Source organism: Elephantulus edwardii, unplaced genomic scaffold (assembly GCF_000299155.1).
Source record: "Elephantulus edwardii isolate Elephantulus edwardi_28Jun2011 unplaced genomic scaffold, EleEdw1.0 scaffold00082, whole genome shotgun sequence".
NCBI classification, from domain to species: Eukaryota; Metazoa; Chordata; class Mammalia; order Macroscelidea; family Macroscelididae; genus Elephantulus; species Elephantulus edwardii.
The window spans coordinates 4,810,708-4,831,128 of NW_006399832.1; the positions used below are offsets into that span (position 1 = coordinate 4,810,708).

The window sequence follows — 20,421 nt, forward strand, 5'->3', positions numbered from 1 at the left end:
CACCCATCCGGTGTTGCACACAGACACACACACACACACACACACACACACACAAGACAGACCTATTTGTGCTCTTGGAGGTCCATGCTCACCCCCCATTAGGGGGAGAGGGAAACAGACACATGCACAAACAAAAAGATTCTGATGAGAAACAAAGTAAAACCATCATTTCTCACCTAGGACATAATGGCCAAAACGAAAACATATGACAACACATCTTGTTGGTGAGACTGTGAAAAACAGGCATTCTTATTTGGTAAGAGTGTAAACTGGCACAACCTTCTTTGGAGAATTTGGCAATATTTAACCAATGACACCTCAACAAAAGGATGCCATAGGTTATGGATTAAATTTTGTTGTGTCACCCCCTCCCCAAAATGTGTTGCAATCCTGCGTGGAAGTAGCATTTTATCTGTCACATTAATGAAATCATAACTGAGCAGGGCATGTTCTAAATCTAACCACTTTTGAGTTCTAAAAGCAGCTACCGGATAGGGAGATAATGCACACACAGTGGTGAGGTAGGGTGTGGAGACAATTCATCTATAAGCCAAGAAGGAAGGAATCAAGGAATACCCAGGATTACCAACAAAGAAGGAACCAACATGGCCCAGAAGAACCTGATTTGAACTTTCAGCCTCTAGAATTATGAGAACATAAAACTCCTATAAAGCCACCAACCTGTGATATTTTTGTTACAGCAGATACTACATAATATTGTAAATTTCTCAGTTAATCTAAGAGTTAAACATGCAAAGTACTTAGCATATATTACTCAGCATGGGTTTAAAAAACCCCAACAAAACAACCCAAAACAAAACCAACAATGACAAAATGGTAGCCATAATTAAAACAAAACAAATAAAAGGACAAATATTGGACTGAACTGCCTCTAATTCGTTCAATCCTGACTACGGGGCTTCATGTGTATGTTAGTTCTTTACTTCATTTTCACAATTCTGATACTGTTAGCATTATGAGTGTGATAATGCTAGTTTTAGCAGCTACTGAAGGCCAGTACCATCCCCTTTAAATGTCCATTTAGGTACAAAATTCCACACAGTTAAGAACTATTATTAAAATGTAGAAACTAAAAGATTTAATAAACCAAGACAAAGGTAGGGAGCTCTGGTGGTCTAATGGCAAGAAGCTGTACTGCAATCCCAGAGGCACATGGTTTGAGTCCACCAGCTGCTCCGTGGGAGAAGAATGTGTAATCTCCTCCCATGTGATTAAACTGCCTCTGAAAATCCACTGTAGGTTCAGCTATGGGTTGGTTCTGACGCAACTGTACACAATGACAACAGGGGGGAGACTGAGAAAGAGGGGGCAAATAATGTATACTGCATTGAAACAGATAAGGGAGAGAACTGTTTAAAAGGGATATATGATTAGGTGTTATTGTTATGACAGGAGTCCAGAATGAAGGTTGCATAGTGGAGTGGACTTGGGGGCAGGGATTGTATAAAAATGAAAGATTTTTTTTTTACTTTTCAAAAAGAAGAGCAAATTGGGGGGGGGGGCTGTGGGGACAAAAGTGAAACAATGAATGAGTAGAAATTCAAAGTCTCTGTAAACTTTCATTAAAATTAACTTTGTTTAAAAAAAATGAGTTATTTTTCCCTAGACCACTGAAAGTCACTGAGGACTGTTTCATGATATACCTCTAATGTCACACAGCTTGGTGGTGGTCAAGGCTTTAGAATTTGACCATCTCTATTTGAACACAGACAAAATAAATTAACTTCTCCAAGTCTCAGCCTCCTCTATCCAGGATTAAATGACAGAAGACTGCTTAGCCTGGTCTGGCACATTTAATACATGCTGGCTATTCTTACTGTAAGGAGGCTTGGTCACATAATGTGTTACAAATTGGACTACGAACTAAAGCCCTGGGGGGAGGGGAAGTTTGAATCTTCCAGCTGCTCTGCAGGATATAAAGATGGGCAGTTTTTTTGCAAAACTGTACAGCTTTAGAAAGCCAATGGAAGGGGGTCTTAATGAGTCAGAATCAACTCTATGAAAAAAAAAAAAAAAAGAATCAACTCTATGGTATTGGGTTTGGTAGGGTGGGATTTTCTTATTCTTTTTTTTTTTAAAAATTTAGGTTATTTTTCATTTCAATGAACATCTACAGAGATTTTGGAATTCCATTCATTCATTGTTGCACCTTTCTCCCCGCACAAACCCCTCCCCCCCCTTATTCTTAATATAATCTATCCACCCTTCTAATCTTGTGCCTTCAGGTTCCAAATTCTTCACACTACACATGTACTTATTTAAACAAATCTTACTGTTTTCTACTTGTTTTTTATTGAGATGGCTGTTTAAAAACTATCAGAAAAGTGGAAAAGCTAACAAAATAAAACATAGTAATGAATTTCTAAACATCTTCCCTAATCACGAATGACTACTAGTTCTGGTAGCTTAGTGGTAAGGAACTGTACTGCTAATCCAAAAGTATGTGGTTCAAATCTACCAGTTTCTCTGCAATAGAAAACTGGATAGTCTTCTCCCATACAATTTAGTGCCTCTCAAAACCTATTGGAAGGTCAGCTATGAGTTTGTTCTGATTTGATGGTACTCAACAATCACTGAAAAACGATGAACGTAAATCAGAAGGGAGTATGTGTGCTGGCTTCGGCAGCTCATATACTAAAACTGCAAAGATACAGAGAAGACTAGCATGGCCCCTGTGCAAGAATGACACACAAATTCATGAAGCGTTCCATATTTTTCTACACTGCATTGAAAAACAAGGAACTGACCCTGGAGGACATCATGCTGAGTAAAGTATCTCAGCCACAAAAAGACAAATACTGCACGGTGCCACTGCTGTAAAATGGCACTGACATCAGGGTTGGGGTAAGAAAAACTGGATAAATTATGTATACTGCATTGAAACAGATGAGGGAGAGAACAGTTTAAAAGTGATATATGATAGGGTATTGTGGTTATCACAAGAGTCCAGAATTAAGGTTGCATAGTGGAGTGCACTCGGGGTGGGGCGATTGTAAACCAATGAAGGAGTTTTTCTTTTGCTTTTTGAAGAGAGAAGTGAACTGGGGCGGGGGTGGGGGGGAAGGAGAAAAGTGCAACCATTAATGAATGGAAATCCAAAATCTCTATAAATATTCATTAAAATTAATAAAATAAAATTTAAAAAAAGAAGGAAGTATGTTATTTATGAGAGAGAGTTAGAATAATAATCAGACTGGAGAAATAAAATGAGCAACTATTTGTGCTACTTCTCTTAAGACAAAACAATTGTTGTAACCAAGATCAGTGCTTAAAAAAAACCAAAACAAAACAATAAAGACCAGTGGCTCTCCCACAATGAAAGAAATCCAATTGAGAACTGTTCTTTAAATTCAGGATATTTTATGTTCTGAAAGAAGTTTTATAAATAATTTGCTAAAGGTCATTTATAAATGATCACCTGTCATGATTATATGCTATCCAGATGAAGTTATCAAGTACTTTTTGAAATATCAAATATTAAACATGAATCAGAGGTCTTGACAAGTAAAATGAAAAAGAACTTAGAAAATGGAATTTCAGGAAAAAATGTCATGACTATGTAAAGAATTTCACAGACGCCTCTCCATGCATAAAGGAATAAAATGACTATTGCTCACCTGTAGTTTCTGTGTCAAAGAGTCCCTCTGTTCTTGCAGTTCTCTGGCATTATCAATTTCTTGTTTTAATCTCTCTATTTCCTAGAAATGGTAGAGTAATATCATTAGCAGCATTTAAACTATGTATATGAAAAGGACTGCCTAATGTTTTCCTAAAATTATTGTCCTACTCCTAAGGGGGGAAAAATATTATTTTAAAAGCATTCATTTCTTTTGTTTTAGAGGGATGAATTCATACAATAATCCTCTTCACAGGTGTGATGTGAATTCAGTACCATCTAAAAGAACAAGCAAGTTTAACTTCATTATGGCACCACTTAGAAACAGCAATCTGAATTCTGTGACATTTGAAGACTGCCTCTAGCTTTGTGGATATAATTCTCTGATGGGATACTGAATCATTTCTTTTGACTGGAAATCAGTGAAAGCAATAGTTTGTAAATTCATTTTACTTCCACTAGTTTTGATACTGATCACATGCTAATCATAAGAATGCAGCTTTCATACAAAAGGCAACAGGATTATCTCAGCCTGATTTCATCACCGGAGTTCAAACCAAGAGAAGCAAGCATGGGAGAAATAAGAGCGAGGTGAATGCCACTGAAGGAAAATGTCATTTTGAAGGAGTATACAGATTTTTTATAAGTTTCTTTAATGTGTCATAGATTCTACATAATCTAGATTCCAGATGCATGGAACATAGCAAATACCTCTTCCTTTACTTTCAGTGTCTCTTCCAGTTCTTGTATGGTCTGATTCAGTTCTGTCTTATGGGTATGCACTGCATTTGCTTGACTACTAACACACTCGAGCTCCGTCACCTAAAAGTAAATGACAACACAGATTAAATCAAATGGCAATTTCAAAAGTATAATGGGTTAAACTGTATAGCTTCTCGGCTCCAAATGTGTTAGGAATTCTAACCTCTATAGCTAGAAAAACAATCCTCTTGAAACAGGGTTTCCTTTGTTATGTTAATAAAACCATACCTAATTAGTTTGGTTTCCAAATAGAATTAATTCTTAATTATAAGAAAGAACAGGTTGGATATACACAGAGGCAAGGAAGACAAATGAAAAGATAGATACACCTCCATGTCTAGGAACACAAAGAACACAAGGAGTTATCAGATCCTAAACGGTACAGGGAAGTATCTCCTCTAGAGCCATGTTCTAAATTCTGATTTTTTTGTCTCCTGAATTGTGAGAACAGAAATTTCTGTTCTTTAAAATAACTAATTTATAATATTTATATTACGGAAGCACTAAGTAAGTAGGACACAAGGACTTTTTAAAGGCATAACAAAAAGCTCAATCAACTTTGAGAACTATCAAGACATTCATTTGGAATGAATAGACTTTTCAAAGACAGAAATTTACGGTAAATTAAAAAAATCAAAGGAAATCATTATTTACATCACTTGATAACAGAAAGGTTGGAAAGCTTATAATAAGTGCTTAATGATAGAAGAGAATCTGTACATAAAAGGTCTTCTTGAAAATATTTCTCTGAAAACATATTCAAAATCAGATACAATTACCTGCCTTGTTGATAGCCTTCAAATTAAATATGGGTTAGAAAAACTTGCTTGCAGTACTGAGAAGTTTTTAAAAATACTATTAAAAAATAAAATCTAGAAGAAAAATTTTTAAAAGGTTCTTTTTAAGATACCATTTAAATCATTCTGTTTTAGAATGACTTCACATTATTAGTGTTTCTTATAGCAAAATGTAACAGGTTAGCCAGTAAAAATTCACTGAAGGAAGGACAACAGAATGACTTTTAATGAGTACCTTGTTTTATTGTTTTAGTTTTTCTTTGAGAGAAGAAGAGAAGAGAATTGTCTCTGAAGTCTTGCTATCCAAAAGCAGAATCAATTTAGACAAAATCAACACACAGGATCTCCCTGTACCACTCTGAACACATAAAAGGCTCTTGTTACCTTTTAGTAAATCATAGATTATAGATACAGTAAATGCTAGTCTATTAAGAAAAGAGTAAACCTTTCTTTTAATAGTTTTCAAATATTTAATCATTGTTCACATTCTGTTACTATACTTACGTATTTTGTTCCCTTAACTTTCCTGTACTAATTTCCTTGTAATGGACTCTTATCAACCAGGCATGAACAAAAGGAATATTCTCCCAACTGACTTAATTATAATTTTTGTCTACTTGTATTTATTCAGAAAACATATTCATCTTTCATCGTGTGAATTCCATGTGCAATGTCTTTCTATGGCTAATCCTGTTTACAACAGTAAATCTAAACTCTCAGGTTCTTCATATATTAGCTTCATCCTATTTAACCGTCTTTCTCTCCCAAAACATCCGGTGCATACTTCAAACTAAAAGCAGGCAAGCCTCCTTTCTAAGGACAAATTATGTTACATCCATCTTCCCGATCTTAATACAATAGAGTTTCTTCCTTCTGAAGACTATAATCAGATCCTACCAATGCTGGAAAAACTTGGCTTAGCACATACTTTCTCCAGAAAACCACTCCTTAAAACCTTCAAGTTTTTCCTGCTGTCTGGTTCACGATACTGAACATCTGTTCACATTTCATGGAAATTATTGCTTAATATATATTTGTTTTCTTTGTCCAAAAGGATCATAAATTCCTTAAGGCAGTTCTAGTTCCACTGACAATAGAACTGGCTTTTTTTTAATTGAACGAAATTTCCTGTAGATAATAAATGAAAATGGTAGACAAAGTATAAAATCAACTATTTAAAGGCTCTAGTGAGGGACTAAATAAGGCAAAAAAGTTGCAAGAAAGCCATCACATTTAGTGAGATACAGATTTACACATCTTCTCATAGAAGAGATCTATGTTCGTATTGCCTGGCTTGAAGTCAAACAAACACCCACCGTCTTATTACTTTATAAAACCTAAGGATTCAAGGACTCATCAGAAGAGCTAAAAATTGAAGAAATATATATCCTGCTTCCAAATATATATAACTATATGTATATATATAGTTATAAATACACACACACACACACACGCGTGCGCATGAGTGGAAATCTCCATATATGCATGTAAGCCTAATTCAAATATTAGTCGAATCTTTGACTGAATGTGCATTGTGAAAGTAAAGAAGTCCAAGGGGTTGGGAAAATAGCTGAAAAATTAAGTTATGGTGGTACTTACCAAAGAAAAGACAACTTGAAATCTGAGTTCTGTCAAATTAGAAAGCCCTGATAAATGGTTTAAGTTAACCACCGAAACCTCAGAAGATAAAGATTATAAAAACTTCCTAGGACTAAGAGATTCACTTTAGGATTAAAGGCAATAATAAAAGGAACAATCTTAATTAAGTATAAACCTGTGTAGCTCCACAAATTCAAGGTCACTTATAATCAATTTAACTGCTTGCTGAAATGAAATTCAACACTGTTTAGAGGAGGGTAAAAGAATTGACAATCTCTATCTATAACTCACTTATAATATTCAATATACAATACAAAATGGCTAGAAACTGAAACATTTAGTCTGTAGGAGAGACAAAAATCATCCTATAGAAACAGACTCATAAAAGATGAGACACTTCAACTGGTGGGAGGGGGGAATAAACCTTTAAAATAATGATAATAAATAACAATAAAAATGAATGTGTGAACAGATAAGTAATTACATGAGAGATTTAGAGACTAAAGTGAGAGCTAAGTGAAAATTCTAGAACAAGAAAATATGAGAAAATTTTCAAAAGTAACTCTATAGGACTAACAGCATACTGAACACAATAGAAAAAAAGATTAGTCAACACAAAGATAGGTCAATGGAAATCATTCAAACTGAAAGCACACAGTGAGCAAAGAGAGAAACAATATGAACAATAATAATTGCATATCATCAAATGGTCTAACAAATGTATAACTAGATCCCAAAAAGAGAAAAGCTGAGAAGGGGTAGCAAAAACATTTGCTGAAGTACTGGCTAAAAATTTCCCAGATATTATTTAAAACCAGTTTGGTGGTGCTGTTTGTGGTAAAGGTATTGGGCTGCTAACCAAGAGAGCAGTGGTTCAAAGCCACAAGCCACGGGAGAAAAATGTGCCAGTACCTTTTTTTAAAGATTTATGAATTGGAAACTCTATGGGGCAGTTCTATTTTGACTTTACTCTGCCTTCAGAGTTGTTAGGAGGTAACACTGACTTGATAATATCAGTTTTCTTCAGGATTTTTTAAAAAAGAAAAAGGAACCCGCAGACCTAGCAAACTAAGTGAACCCCAAGCAGAATAAATACAAAGAAAATCATTACAGGGTATTACACATCTAGTTAAATTGCTTGAGACCAATTACAAAGAAACAAAAATTAAAAGTCAGGGGAAATAACAAAATATGTATATAAAGAAAAAAGAGTAAGAATAGTGACTTTCTTCTTCTGAAAAACATTGCTTTCTGGAGACTAGAAAACAATGGAATATCCTTAAAATGTTTAAGGAAAGAAGTCAACCTAAAATCCTATATGCAGCAAAAATGTCTTTTAAAAAAAGAAAAAAAATGTCTTTCAAAAATGAAGTTAAAATATTTTCAGACATACAAAAGCTGAGAATATTTGTGTGCAAGTACTCCTCAATTAATGACCTCATTCCACTTTCACAATTGTACAGAGTATATATTATTTCCAGTTTATAAATGAAACTAATGAGTTCAAAGAGTCACTTACAAAATGTCGTATTAGCTAATTACTGGAAGAATCAGATTTTGAAATAAGATCTTTTCACTCAAAAACTGTCTAATGTTCATTCTCATAAACTGGAAAATATTTTTAACCAAGCAGTCACATAATTACAACCTATATCCTGACAACCAATGAACATTCCCTGAAGATATCCTTGTGTTAAAATGCAAATTTGTTAGGAATAAGGAAACCTGTTAGCCATAAATTCCCATGGAGAGTAGCCCTGAACATACTCGCTTGTGCAGACGTTCTGCTTCCTCTTGATACGCAGCAAGCTGCTGTTTCCATTGTTTCACATTGGCAGTGGACTCCAACAGGGCTGCGGTGAGTTTGGCATTATTTCCTTTGAGGGTAGCCAGTTCAGCCTCCCAATGTTTGCTGATGGCTGAACTAAAAGAACAGAAAATAAAAATTCTATCCATTACACAGAATATTGTTGCTTTGAAGGCACTTAAGTATACTCAATTCTATTATAGGTTTTATAGTCCAAGAATGTTTCAAAGACAAATAAAAAAAAAGACTAAAAGAACAAATATTTCACTGATATGTTCCTAGAGAAACAGATCTAGCAAATAAAGAAATAAAAAAAGCACAAAATAGTAGGCTTAATGTGGAACAGGACCAACAATTATTATGACAGAAGCAGACATCCACCGTGGAGTTACTATCCATTTTCCATCAAGGAATAAACATTAAGTCCACAAAAATACCTAGAAATAAAACTTAGCAATGCACTATATTCTTTAAGAGTATACCAAAGGCTGAAGTAAGATTTCATTTAATAGTGAAATGTCAATGCTAATCAATTTTGTTACATATAATATAGTACCCCTCCAGAAATGGATTTATTTAAATTTATTCTGCATTTTATTTTTTCCTTCTGGTTTTTAATTGTAGTTTTAACAAAAATTTACTGAAAAATTGGATTTTCATTCATTCATAGTTGTATTCTAAATTTAAAAATTAAAAAGTTGTTTCAAGAAATTTATTTTAATCATATATATAATATAAATTTATTTGAATCATATATATAATATAAATTTATTTGAATCATATATATATATATATATTCTAAGGATTTAATTCTTGGTATAATTTCAGGGTCATGTATAGAACAAAATTAAAGCTATCACCTTTTGCCTCATTTAATGTTCTACTTGATAAGTTACACAAAGTTAAGTATCTCAACCAAGACTGTTTTCTATTACAAAGACAATTTAATTAGTTGGGAAGACCCCTCTCGGATAATTCCTTTTTTAACTTTGCAATGAAGAAATAATTGTTTCATTTGAAATAAAAGGTTCTTTCTTTTTCTCATTATTGAGTAGTCTATTCCTATTAGTGCAATTCTTCTACCCATGTCCCAGTAATTAACTAAGTAATGCTTATTGTTTTCTTTAATCACCATTTTTGCTGATAAATCAAATCACAGAAGACATAAATCCATTTTGTTTTGATAAATCCAATCACAGAACAAATAATATACACATATGCAGTCTGATCTCTATACATCGTTACAGTAATTTAAACATATTAAATAAAAGAATGGACACATAATTTCTATCACCAAAATTTCTAAAGCTCATCACCAATAATAAGATATTCTAGATTTATTAACCCTTGATATGATCCATCTACCAGGAAAATCTGCTGTTAGGGACCTCTCCAGGGTACTGAAGAGCAATGGTGTCACTCTGGAGGCTAAGGTGCGTCTAATACAGTCTTTGCAATCACTTGTTATGCATCAGAGAGTTGAACAATGACTATGGAGCACAGAAGGAGAATTGATGCCTTTGAGCTGTGGAGCTGGAGAAGAGTGTTGAGAGTACCATGGACTGCCAAGAAAACAGATTTATCCTGGAGAGGGTTAAGCCAAGCTGCTCCTTGGAGGCAAGGATTCTGGGGCTTCATCTGACATACTTTGGACATGCTGTAAGGAGGGAGAGGTCCTTGGAGAGGGACATCATGCTTGGGAGGGTGGAGGGACGGCGCAGGAGGGGACGACCCTCTATGAGGTGGATTGATTCAGTGACTGGGGTAATCGGGATGGGCGTGTCAGAGGCAGTGAGATTGGCACAGGATAGAGCAGGGTTTAGGGCTGTTGTGCATAGGGTTGCTATGAGTCGCAAGCGACTTGACGGTACATAACAACAACAACAACCACAAGGATATAGCACCACTTTCATGAAATTCTTACCCAAAATGCATATCTTCAGTAGAATCATAAGAAAACATCACATAACATAAATTAAGGGATCTTGATGTTGTGTATCATTGAGTTGGAAATGACCCATAGCTGACCTTCTAGTGGGCTGACCTTCTAGTGGATTTTCAGAGGCAGTTAATTGCACGGGAGGAGATTGTTCATTGTCCTCCTGCAGAGTAGCTGGTGGTGTCAAACTGCATGCCTTTGGGATTGCAGTGCAGCTTCTTGCCACTATTCTACAGAATATAAAAGGAGTTCTGGTGGCCTAGTGGTAAGAAGTTGCACTGAGAACTCAAAGACATGCAGTTTGAATCCATCAACTGCTTAACAGGAGAAAAATGTGCATCATCTCCCATGTGATTTACAGCCTCTGAAAACCTGCTGGAGGTCAGTTAAGAGTTGATTTGGACTCAACAATTAAAGTCAGGGCAAGACCAGGATTTATCTCCAAATAGAAGAGCCTAAGTTGAAACACAGAGAACAGTGTTGGCTCAGTGGTGCAATTACCAATTGAATCAGGAGAACATGGTTCAATTCCTGACCAATGTGCTTCAAGTACAGGTACCATCTGTCTGTTGGTGGAGGATTGGGTGTTACCATGATGATCGGATTTCAGGGTAGCTTCTGTACTGAGCGCACTAAGAAGAAAAGCCTAGAGATTTCCTTCTGAAATATTAATCAACAAAAGCCCTATGGATTGCAATTGGATCTGGAGCCATTCATGGGGATGGCACAGCAGAGGCAGCATTTTGTTGTGGTGTGGAATGGGTTCCCTAAACTGGGGGCAAAGTGATAGCAACAAACAAAGACAGGAAGAAAAACTAAATAAATGTAATGTTGGATTCTGAAGAGTAGGCTTCCAGAATAGAAAAGGGACATTAGTGACAATTGATGAAGTTTATAAAGGGTCCATAATTTAAACAGCACCGTTTTATTAGTTCCATTAACATTAATTTCCTCGTTTTAATTATCATATTATGGTGATGTAACATGGTAACATTAAGGGAAGCCAGGACTGTATGTTTTAGCAACTTTTCTCTAAGTCTAAAATGAGTTTAAAATGAAAAGCTGAAAACATTTCTGAAGTTCACTACTTGAGAAAATTTAATAAAAGCCTGAAAGGGCAAAATCAAATAATATGCTAAAGCTATTAATTTAACAACTCATTTCTATCCTCAAAAAGAGAGCTCTTGTATTTCTCCTTTTGTAGAATGACTGTTCAGATTCAAATCTGCTTAACAAAAACATGCACCAATTCACCTGTTCTCACTGAATTCCAGAATTTAAAAAAACCCAAAACCTCCAACACCCCAAAAACCACCCACCAGTTTTTCCTCTAAAAAGATGAGTTTTATTTAAAGGGACCCTTCAATTTGGTTTTCAGTCATAGGGCACTTATAAAATGACAAGTGAAATCTTACTGAACACTTGACATATGCAAATATGAGATCCTTTAAAAATTAAAAAGAATAAAGATTTTGAACATATATTTCTAAAATCCATTTGTCTGGCATAAGCTACAAAACTATAAATAAGATTACCAATTGTCTTTTTGGATGCAGGAATGACATCCACTTCCTAAGCATGCCTCTAGAAACACTATAAACTTTGCTAAATGTCGAGAGTTGTAGAGGTGCTTCAAGGCCTTTTGTTCATAGGGTCACTACGAGTTGTTCTTGACTCAAAGGCAATCAACACCACCACCACCACCACCACCACCAATTGTCTTTAGCAGGGAAAAGAACAAAAATAAGGGTGGTTTTTCACTTTATTTCACCAAGTTTTATATTATACTGTCTATGAGCTTTGCTGGCCTAGTAGTAAGGAGCTGAGTTACAAACCCAAAGGTATGCAACTTGGACAGACCACCCAGAAAAAGGGAGTCTCTTCCCGTGTGATTTATTGCCTCTGAAAACCCACTGGAGGATCAGCAATGAGTTGTTCTAACTCAAGAGCAATGAGTTATGAGTTATGTAGGAAATCTACCACAAATCAAAAACACAAACCCATAACAGCCTACATCACAATTATTTTAGCAATTATTTATGTGACCTTGGACAAGTTCTAAACCAATTCAATCTCAGTTTTTTCATGTAAAAAAGGAGATTAATGTAGATCTGCATTGCCAATATGTTAGCCACTGGCTTCATATACTTATTTAAATTTAAATTATTTACAATTAAATAGTCACAAATTCAGCTCTTCAAATGCATTAACCACTTTTCTATACTTAATAGCCTTGTGTGACTTATGGTTGTTAGATGCCACTGAGTAGCCTACCGACACACAGAGATCTTTTTTTAAAAAAAATGTATATTTTTAATAATTTGTAGTATCACATATGATGATATTAAATGTTTAATGTCTTTACAGAAATCAATATATTAGTTCTAGAAATATTTGTTCTTTTGGAAATACCTTCATTAGAGTAACTATAACTTGTCATTTTCAAAGAATGATTTACAAAGAGAAAGTGCAGAAGTTGAAGCTGTAGACATACAGAAATCTTAGACAACAGAATGAAATACCACCTCATTCTATGCCACCTTCAGAAATGCTAATTGTGCTTGAACTCACTGTCACAGTCACTGTGTCAATCCATCTTGTACAAGGTTTTCCCTTTTTTCACTATCACTCTACTTCACCAGTCATATCTTTCTCCAGTCTCACTACTCCTGATAACATTCCCAAAGTATGTGAGCTCAAGTCTTACTGTTCTCACTTCTAGGCAGCACTCTCACTGTTCTCCAAGACAGATTTTAGTTCTTTTGGTGCTCCACAATGTATACAATATTCTTAGTCAACATAATTCAGCAGTATCAATTCTTCCTTGACTTTCATTGTCCAACTTTAACATGCATATGAGGCAGCTGAAAAAATTGTGACTTGGGGCAGAAGCACCTTAGTTCTTAAAGTCATACTCTGTAGGTTCTTTGTAGCAGATTTGTCCACTCTATTTGTATCACTATATGATGTATTTCTTTATTGCTGCTTTCAGAGGTGCTGATACAAGTAAAATGAAGTCACTGGCAAATTCACTCTTTTTATTATATTGCTGTTCACTGGTCCAATTGTGAGAAATTTTGTTTTCTTTATTTTAAGATACAACCCATACTGAAGGCTACAGGTTTGGTTTTTAGTCTGCAGTTTTTTTAACTCCATCAGAGCTTCAAATACTCTTCACATTCAGCAAGCAAAGTTAAACCATCTTCCTACAGCAGGTTGTTAATGCATCTTCATCCAATTCTGATGTCAAGTTCTTCTTTATATTCTGACTTCATAGATTATCTGCTCACCATACAGATACGCTACAAGGATGAGGACAACACTCATCTACAGTTTTCCAAATTTAAAGGATGCAGTCAGTATCCCCTTGTTCTGTCTGAGGTACAATCCATACTGTGGGCTGCGTTCTTTCATTTTCACTAGTAAGTGTTTCAAGCCTTAATTTTTGGCATGGGGGTTATACAATCTGTGTATTAACAGGCTGTTTAATGCATCTTCCTCCAAACTTGATGCTATCTTCATATAGTCCAGTTAATTGGATTATCTGCTTAGCATATATACTAAACAGTAACTTCCATGTTATACAGTACAGATGGCCATAGCCTACTAACCTGCCCATTTTTCTTAATGAAAGCTCATAGGTTATACCTTCTGTTCTAGCCAAACTGGATTTTCTTTATCTCTTCTTACCATCTAAATTCTCATCTTCTTTTCTATAGTTTTTGTCCACATTTTTCAAAATTCAGACTCTTTTTTTTTTTTTAACGTGTGTACCATGAAATCACATCTGACTGGTACAGGAGGTGATTGTTCCCCCTTCTTCAGCAGAGCATCTGGTGGATTTGTACCGCACATCTCTGAGATTGCACAAAATTCAGACTCTTAAGATTGAACTCCTTTTTTTCACTGAGTCAGGTCCTCTCAAATAATTGTTTTCTACTTTTAGTGCCTGTTCTTCCACTTTCAAAGAAGAGTTCAGTTTTTGCCAATCTACACAGCATTAGCAGATACACTGACAAACTAAATAAAAAAAAGTAATGGCATTATAAAATAAATGTAAGTGTATTTGTTATTGATTGAATTGTATTTCTTCTCCCTCCTCCTCCAAAGATATTTTGAAGGAGCTTTGGCAGAACAATGGTTAAATGTTTAGTTGCTAACTGAAAGGTTAGTAGTTCAAACCCACCAGTGGTTCCTCTGAAAAAATGACCTGGCTCTCTGCTCCTGTAAAGATTACAGCCTAGGAAATCTTATGTGGCAATTCTACTTCATCATAGAGGATTGTTATGAGTAAAAAGAACCGCACAGGTTGTAGTGTTAGCCAAAAGTTGGCTTTTTTTAGCCATTACCTTGTCCCCTCATGGTCACCAGCTATCATAACTGCAGACACATGGTCTTGCAAATCATCAACAGCTGTGGAACTAGGATAAGAGAAAATGCTTCCCACATTGAGCAGTAAGACTGGAGGTAAGCAAGACTTGTGGCACCAAGACTTGAGGAGAGCAAGACTTGAAGAAGACTCTGGAGCAAGACTCTCATGAGAGTGAGAGCTTGATGGTGAGACACTGGTGATGGTAGTGGAAAAACTGTGGCTCTGCTGTGGAGAAACTATAGCAAAGTGTGACCTGAGGCTTCTTGCATTTTTGCTGGCCACAGTTAAAAGGTTTTGCTCTCTTGCCTGATGCTTGAAGGAGAAGCTGACTTATAACTGCTTTGAGTCAAACCTTTCTGATGATTTAGATTTGACTGCTGAACTGAAATCAGAGCCTGGACCAATTGAGGAATTGTCTTTGGGACTTCTGGGCTAAAACCTGGATTTGCATTGGGTGATATTCTTCGTCTCCTCTACTTTTCAATTTACTTCCCTAATAAACCCCACTCTCAGTACACAATTATGAGCCCATGAGTAAAAAATGACTAAAAGAGCCTCTTATGGCTGCTGTGGCTCTAGAGGCACCTTGAGGTTGGACACGGGGCTCTTTATCTTTTTTTGCTCCAGGCAGTGAGGGGCTCTGCTATTCTCACTCCCACTGGCCCTTTCAGAGAGACATAGCTTGGTGCCTCCATATACAATTTTTGTTCTCTAGACATTACAGACAATAGTTTCTGGTAATTGTGCATATGACTTCGTTTAGAAGTAGGGTCTTTGAAGATATTATCAACCAACAAGAAATCAGACAAGAGTAGGGTGAGTCCTAATCCAAAGCAAATGGTGACCTTACAAAAGAAAATACACAGAAGATAAACAGAGGAAAGAACAAAAATGCCATGTGGCCATGGTCTTATGCTGTTGCTGAAAAGCAAATAATGCCTGGAGTTACAAAAAATCAGAAGGGACAAGAAATTATCTTCCTATAACCCTAAATTTGGACTACTCATTCTAGAATTGTGAGATAAAAAATATTTATTCTTATAAAGCAACATGATAAAGCAACATAATATTTTGTTGTGGCAGCCTTATGAAACTAACATACCAACCTAGGATTAAATGAATGGGTATAAGGAGTTATGTGTTATTGAATTGACTATGACTCATAGCGACCTATAATAGCTCTGAACTCTGCCCTACAGTGAGCCAATCTCATTGTTTCTGACACACCTGCTTCTCATTGCCACAGTCACTGTGTTAATCCATCTCATCTAGGGTCTTCTTCTCTTGCACTGACCCTCCACACTTCTAAGCATGATGCCCTTCTCCAAGGACTGGCCCTACCAGACAATATGTCCAAAGTATGTGAGACAGAGGGAATGAATTTTGCAACAAATAAGAATTAAGGGGATTTGTTTGTTTTTTTTTTAAATATGGAACGCTTCACGAATTCACGTGTCATCCTTGCACAGGGGCCACACTAATCTTCTCTGTATGGAGCCATGCTAATCTTCTCTGTATCATTCCAATTTTAGTATATGTGCTGCCAAAGTGAGCACAAGAACTAAGTTTTAACAAGTAATAAAAATTTAACTGTTTTGGACTTCACATTAGGTGTAAGACTGTACACTAGTATTACTTTTATTCAGTAGTTTCTTAACTTCCGTTTTAATTCAACATGCATAAACATATGACAAGGATTTAACATGCAAAATGAAGTTCCTTGAGAATTGACAAAACTACCTCTTCAGGAAAAAAGTATTCCTAGATAAAATGTTATGTTTTGAAATAATTTATAATTATAATTTATACTAAATTATGAAAGATATTCTGACATTTTACATGTGAGCTATGTTATATATCTCATATATATATCCAATCACACATAACACTTATAACTCTTCGAAGATATCATTCTTCCCTATTTAACTGACTTTAAAAAGTAATTAATATCTTGAAATAATTTTCATTGATGCCAAAATTATATTTGTATATCTTACATTTCAAAAGTAGTTATTTTTTAAAATGTTGGGGTTCTCTTACTGCTAATGTGGGTTATTTTATTTTATTTACATAGGTAACGTTTCAATAGTTTTTCCTCAATTAAATGGAAACCATTATATTGTTGTGATAACCGGTGAGTCAGAAGAGATACTGGGAAACCACTATGATCTCATGTCTGAAAGGTGGAATAAGGGCAAACTAACTCTTTGTTCTTGTGACTGTTTAGCTAAGTTTCCTTCAAAAAGGGCCAGCTGGCTTCCTGTTGGTTTCAAACCTAGAAGTTAGATGAAAAAGTTATATGAACACTCAAAAAACAGTATTTGAAAGGTACCTTGGACTAGAAATTAACAGCTTTCCTTTAAAGGCAAAGCTCTGTGGGAAAGTATTAAACATCATTAACTTAGTTGTGTATAATTTAAAATGTACTCCCAAAGATTATAATGCAAAGGGTTTAACACATGGGTCTAGTACAGTTTTTTAAATCTCAGAAGTGACCTGTCTACGTGAAACGCCTTGCAGAGTGTAAGAATGCTGCCTCTCACCTGCACCAGGGCCCAGGCCCATCAATAGTCTTCTAAAGGAACATTTTGCCTACTTCCTAATGCATGGGTTAACTATGTAAAACAGTTAAAAACAAAAACAGCACAAATCAGACACACTTTTAAAAGAGGATTTAAAAATAGTAATGTTGGGCTTTTTCTCGACCTTACTCTCAGTATCAGTGCTGAGGTAAAAAAAAAAAAAGATGACACAGGGACTCTACACCACTGCCATGTCTCTGGACTGGCCCGGCGTTTGTCTCCTTACTTGCCACTGCACCTGTGAACCTGGACTCTACTAACATTTACTCAAATCTACTCAATACCAAAAAGATCCTGGGGTGACAAAAAAAAATCTGTGCTGTATTGCAATCTCCCGTGTGAACTGTTGCATCTGGAAATCCACTGGAGGGTCAGGTATGGTTCCGATTCAACGGTACACAACTCCTACTACCTAAAAAGGAGTTCTGGTGGCTGAGTGATAAGATTTGCACTTCTAAGTTGGAGCAAGGGATCTGAATCCACTAGCTGCTCTGCAGAAGAAAAATGGTTAATCTATGTGATTTAAAGCCTCTGAAAACTCACTTGAAGGTTTTCAGACTCAACTATGAGTAGGTTCAGAATTGATAGTGCATAAAACAAAAACCAGCAACTCATCTAAATGACAGTCGTTCAAATACACCCGTGTCGTAGAAGTCCTGGTGGTCTGCTACGTCAGTACAGATAACACCAAGAAGTACTTTGTGCTGCATCGGGTTGCCCTGAGTTGGAATCCACTCAACAGCACTGGGTGGAGTATGATTCTATCCTGTGCCTAGTATCTGACCTGGGTACTTTCACATCAGCATGTAAGTCCCAAGCCAGCTCTTAGTAATGAATGATTTGCTTAACAGTGTAGGGTCTGAATTTTTGTTGCCCTTTTAATGGAAAGAAAGACCTCTGAAATGAAACCTGTAACTTTCAATTGTTTCTAACAGTCTTTGTTGTCAAAATGAGTTCCACAAATAGGGCCTTCAGGTCTTGCCAGTCAAACAGCCCTAGTATACCAAGGGATGTATTATTTTCTTTCCTAAATTAACAAAATTAACAGCCTGCAATATGGATTGAGGCTCAATGTCAAGAAGACAAAGATTCTCACCACTGGACCAATCGGCAGCATCAGGATGGATGGTGAAGAGATTGAGATTGTACACAGCTTTAGTCTGCTTGGCTCCATAGTCAACAGTCTTGGCACCAGCAGCCAGGAAATTAAAAGGCGCATTGCCATGGGAAAGTCTGCTGTTAGGGACCTCTCCAAATTGCTGAAGAGCAGTGGTGTCTCTCTGGAGACTAAGGTGCGTCTGATACAGGCCATAGTCTTCGCAATCACCTGTTATGCATCAGAGAGTTGGACAATGACCAAGGAGGATAGAAGGAGAACTGATGGCTTTGAGCTGTGGTGCTGGAGAAGAGTACTGAGAATACCATGGACTGCTAGGAAAACAAATAGATTTGTCCTGGAGAGGGTTAAACCGGGTGGCTCCTTGGAGGCAAGGATTCTGAGGCTCTGTCTAACTTACTTCGGACATGTAGTGAGGAGAGACCGGTCCTTGGAGAGAGACATCATGCTTGGGAGGGTAGGGGGACGGCGCAGGAGAGGAAGGCCCTCTATGAGATGGATTGATTCAGTGACTGGTATAATTGGGATGGGAGTATCAGAGACAGTGCGATTGGCGCGGGACAGAGCGGAGTTTAGGGCTGTTGTACATAGGGTCGCTATGAGTCGCAGGCGACTCGACGGCACATAACAACAACAATAACAAATTAACAAAACTCGTATTTGTTTTAAATGTTTAACAGTGTCTCTCAAAACTTCCTATAATTTTGGCAACTCTTGAACTTACTTATCAAGGTATTCTTTCTAAACTCATCTTTCCTGAGGTCTCACCACATCTTTCTCCTACAGAGCAGCTGGTGGGTTCAAACTACTAACCTTCCTTTTGGGAGCTGAGCACTTTTATCAATGTTCCACCAAGGTGTCTTTAAAAAAACCACAACAAAAAACCCTCACCACTGTTCAGTCAATTACAACTCAGAGTGATCATTCATCAGTTTTTTGCTGGTGGATTTGAACTGCTGACCTTTCAAATGCGTAGCAGTGCTTCACCTTTTTTTAAGTGCTAGTTAGGTGCCATTGAATCAACTCTGACTCATTGTTGTTAGGTACTGTCAATACATGGCTGATCTTCTACTTGATTTTGAGAAGTGGTAAATCACACGGGGGAGAATAACCATCTTTCTCCCATGGAGCAGCTGGTGGATTCAAACTGTGCACCTTTGGACTGGCAGCACAACTCCTTACCCCTAAACCATCAGAGCTCCTTTTGATTCATAGAGACAAAACCCTGCTTGACCTTACACATAAATAAAGATGTCTGTATTATTCTGCTCCTTATAGTCTGATTTGAACTCACCCTCAACTCTGATTTTTATGTTAGCTTCAAACATGCACCCAAGTCTTACATTCCATGTCACCTTCCTTCCCTGCTATCATCTTCAGCACCTCTATAATGTTATTAAATGTCATCAAGCCAACTACGACTCATAGCAACCCTATAAATCAAAGCTTGCACTATCCTGCCATCCTCACAATCTATGGCATACTGAGGCCTATTGTTCGACATTGTTGAGGGTCTTTTTCTCTTTCTCTGACCCTCCAAGTTCATCTCACATACTTTGGCCATGTTGTCAGAAGGGACCAGTCCTTGAAAATAGACATCATGATGGGAAAGGTGGAGTTGATAATGATATAACCCATGACCTCTACATACCACTTGATGTGCCAGGATTAGTAGCAAATACTACAGTAACAGAATCAAACAGATGAAAATACAGGTTTCTGGTAAAAATTTTAAAGTTTGTTTGTTTTTTAAGTACAATGGAAATGACTTAGCTATACCCTTGGAAACAGTGTTAAGAAACAAAATGG

General features: G+C 36.4%; 1 protein-coding gene across 3 annotated transcripts in view; it reads right to left on the bottom strand.

Annotated features, from left to right (window-relative positions):
- HOMER1 (homer homolog 1 (Drosophila)) overlaps positions 1-20,421 on the bottom strand; it is a 167,687-nt gene that overhangs the window by 10,261 nt on the left and 137,005 nt on the right. The window contains exons 7-9 of one of the 3 annotated variants that reach the window (XM_006889847.1): positions 8,563-8,719; positions 4,349-4,459; positions 3,639-3,719 (exon numbers count right to left, since the gene is read on the bottom strand). The exons of 1 other annotated variant lie outside the window; for it this stretch is intronic. In XM_006889847.1, the coding sequence (XP_006889909.1) occupies positions 3,639-3,719; positions 4,349-4,459; positions 8,563-8,719 (349 nt within the window). The remainder of the gene's footprint in view (positions 1-3,638; positions 3,720-4,348; positions 4,460-8,562; positions 8,720-20,421) is intronic. One more of the 3 variants, XM_006889848.1, reaches the window with a different exon arrangement.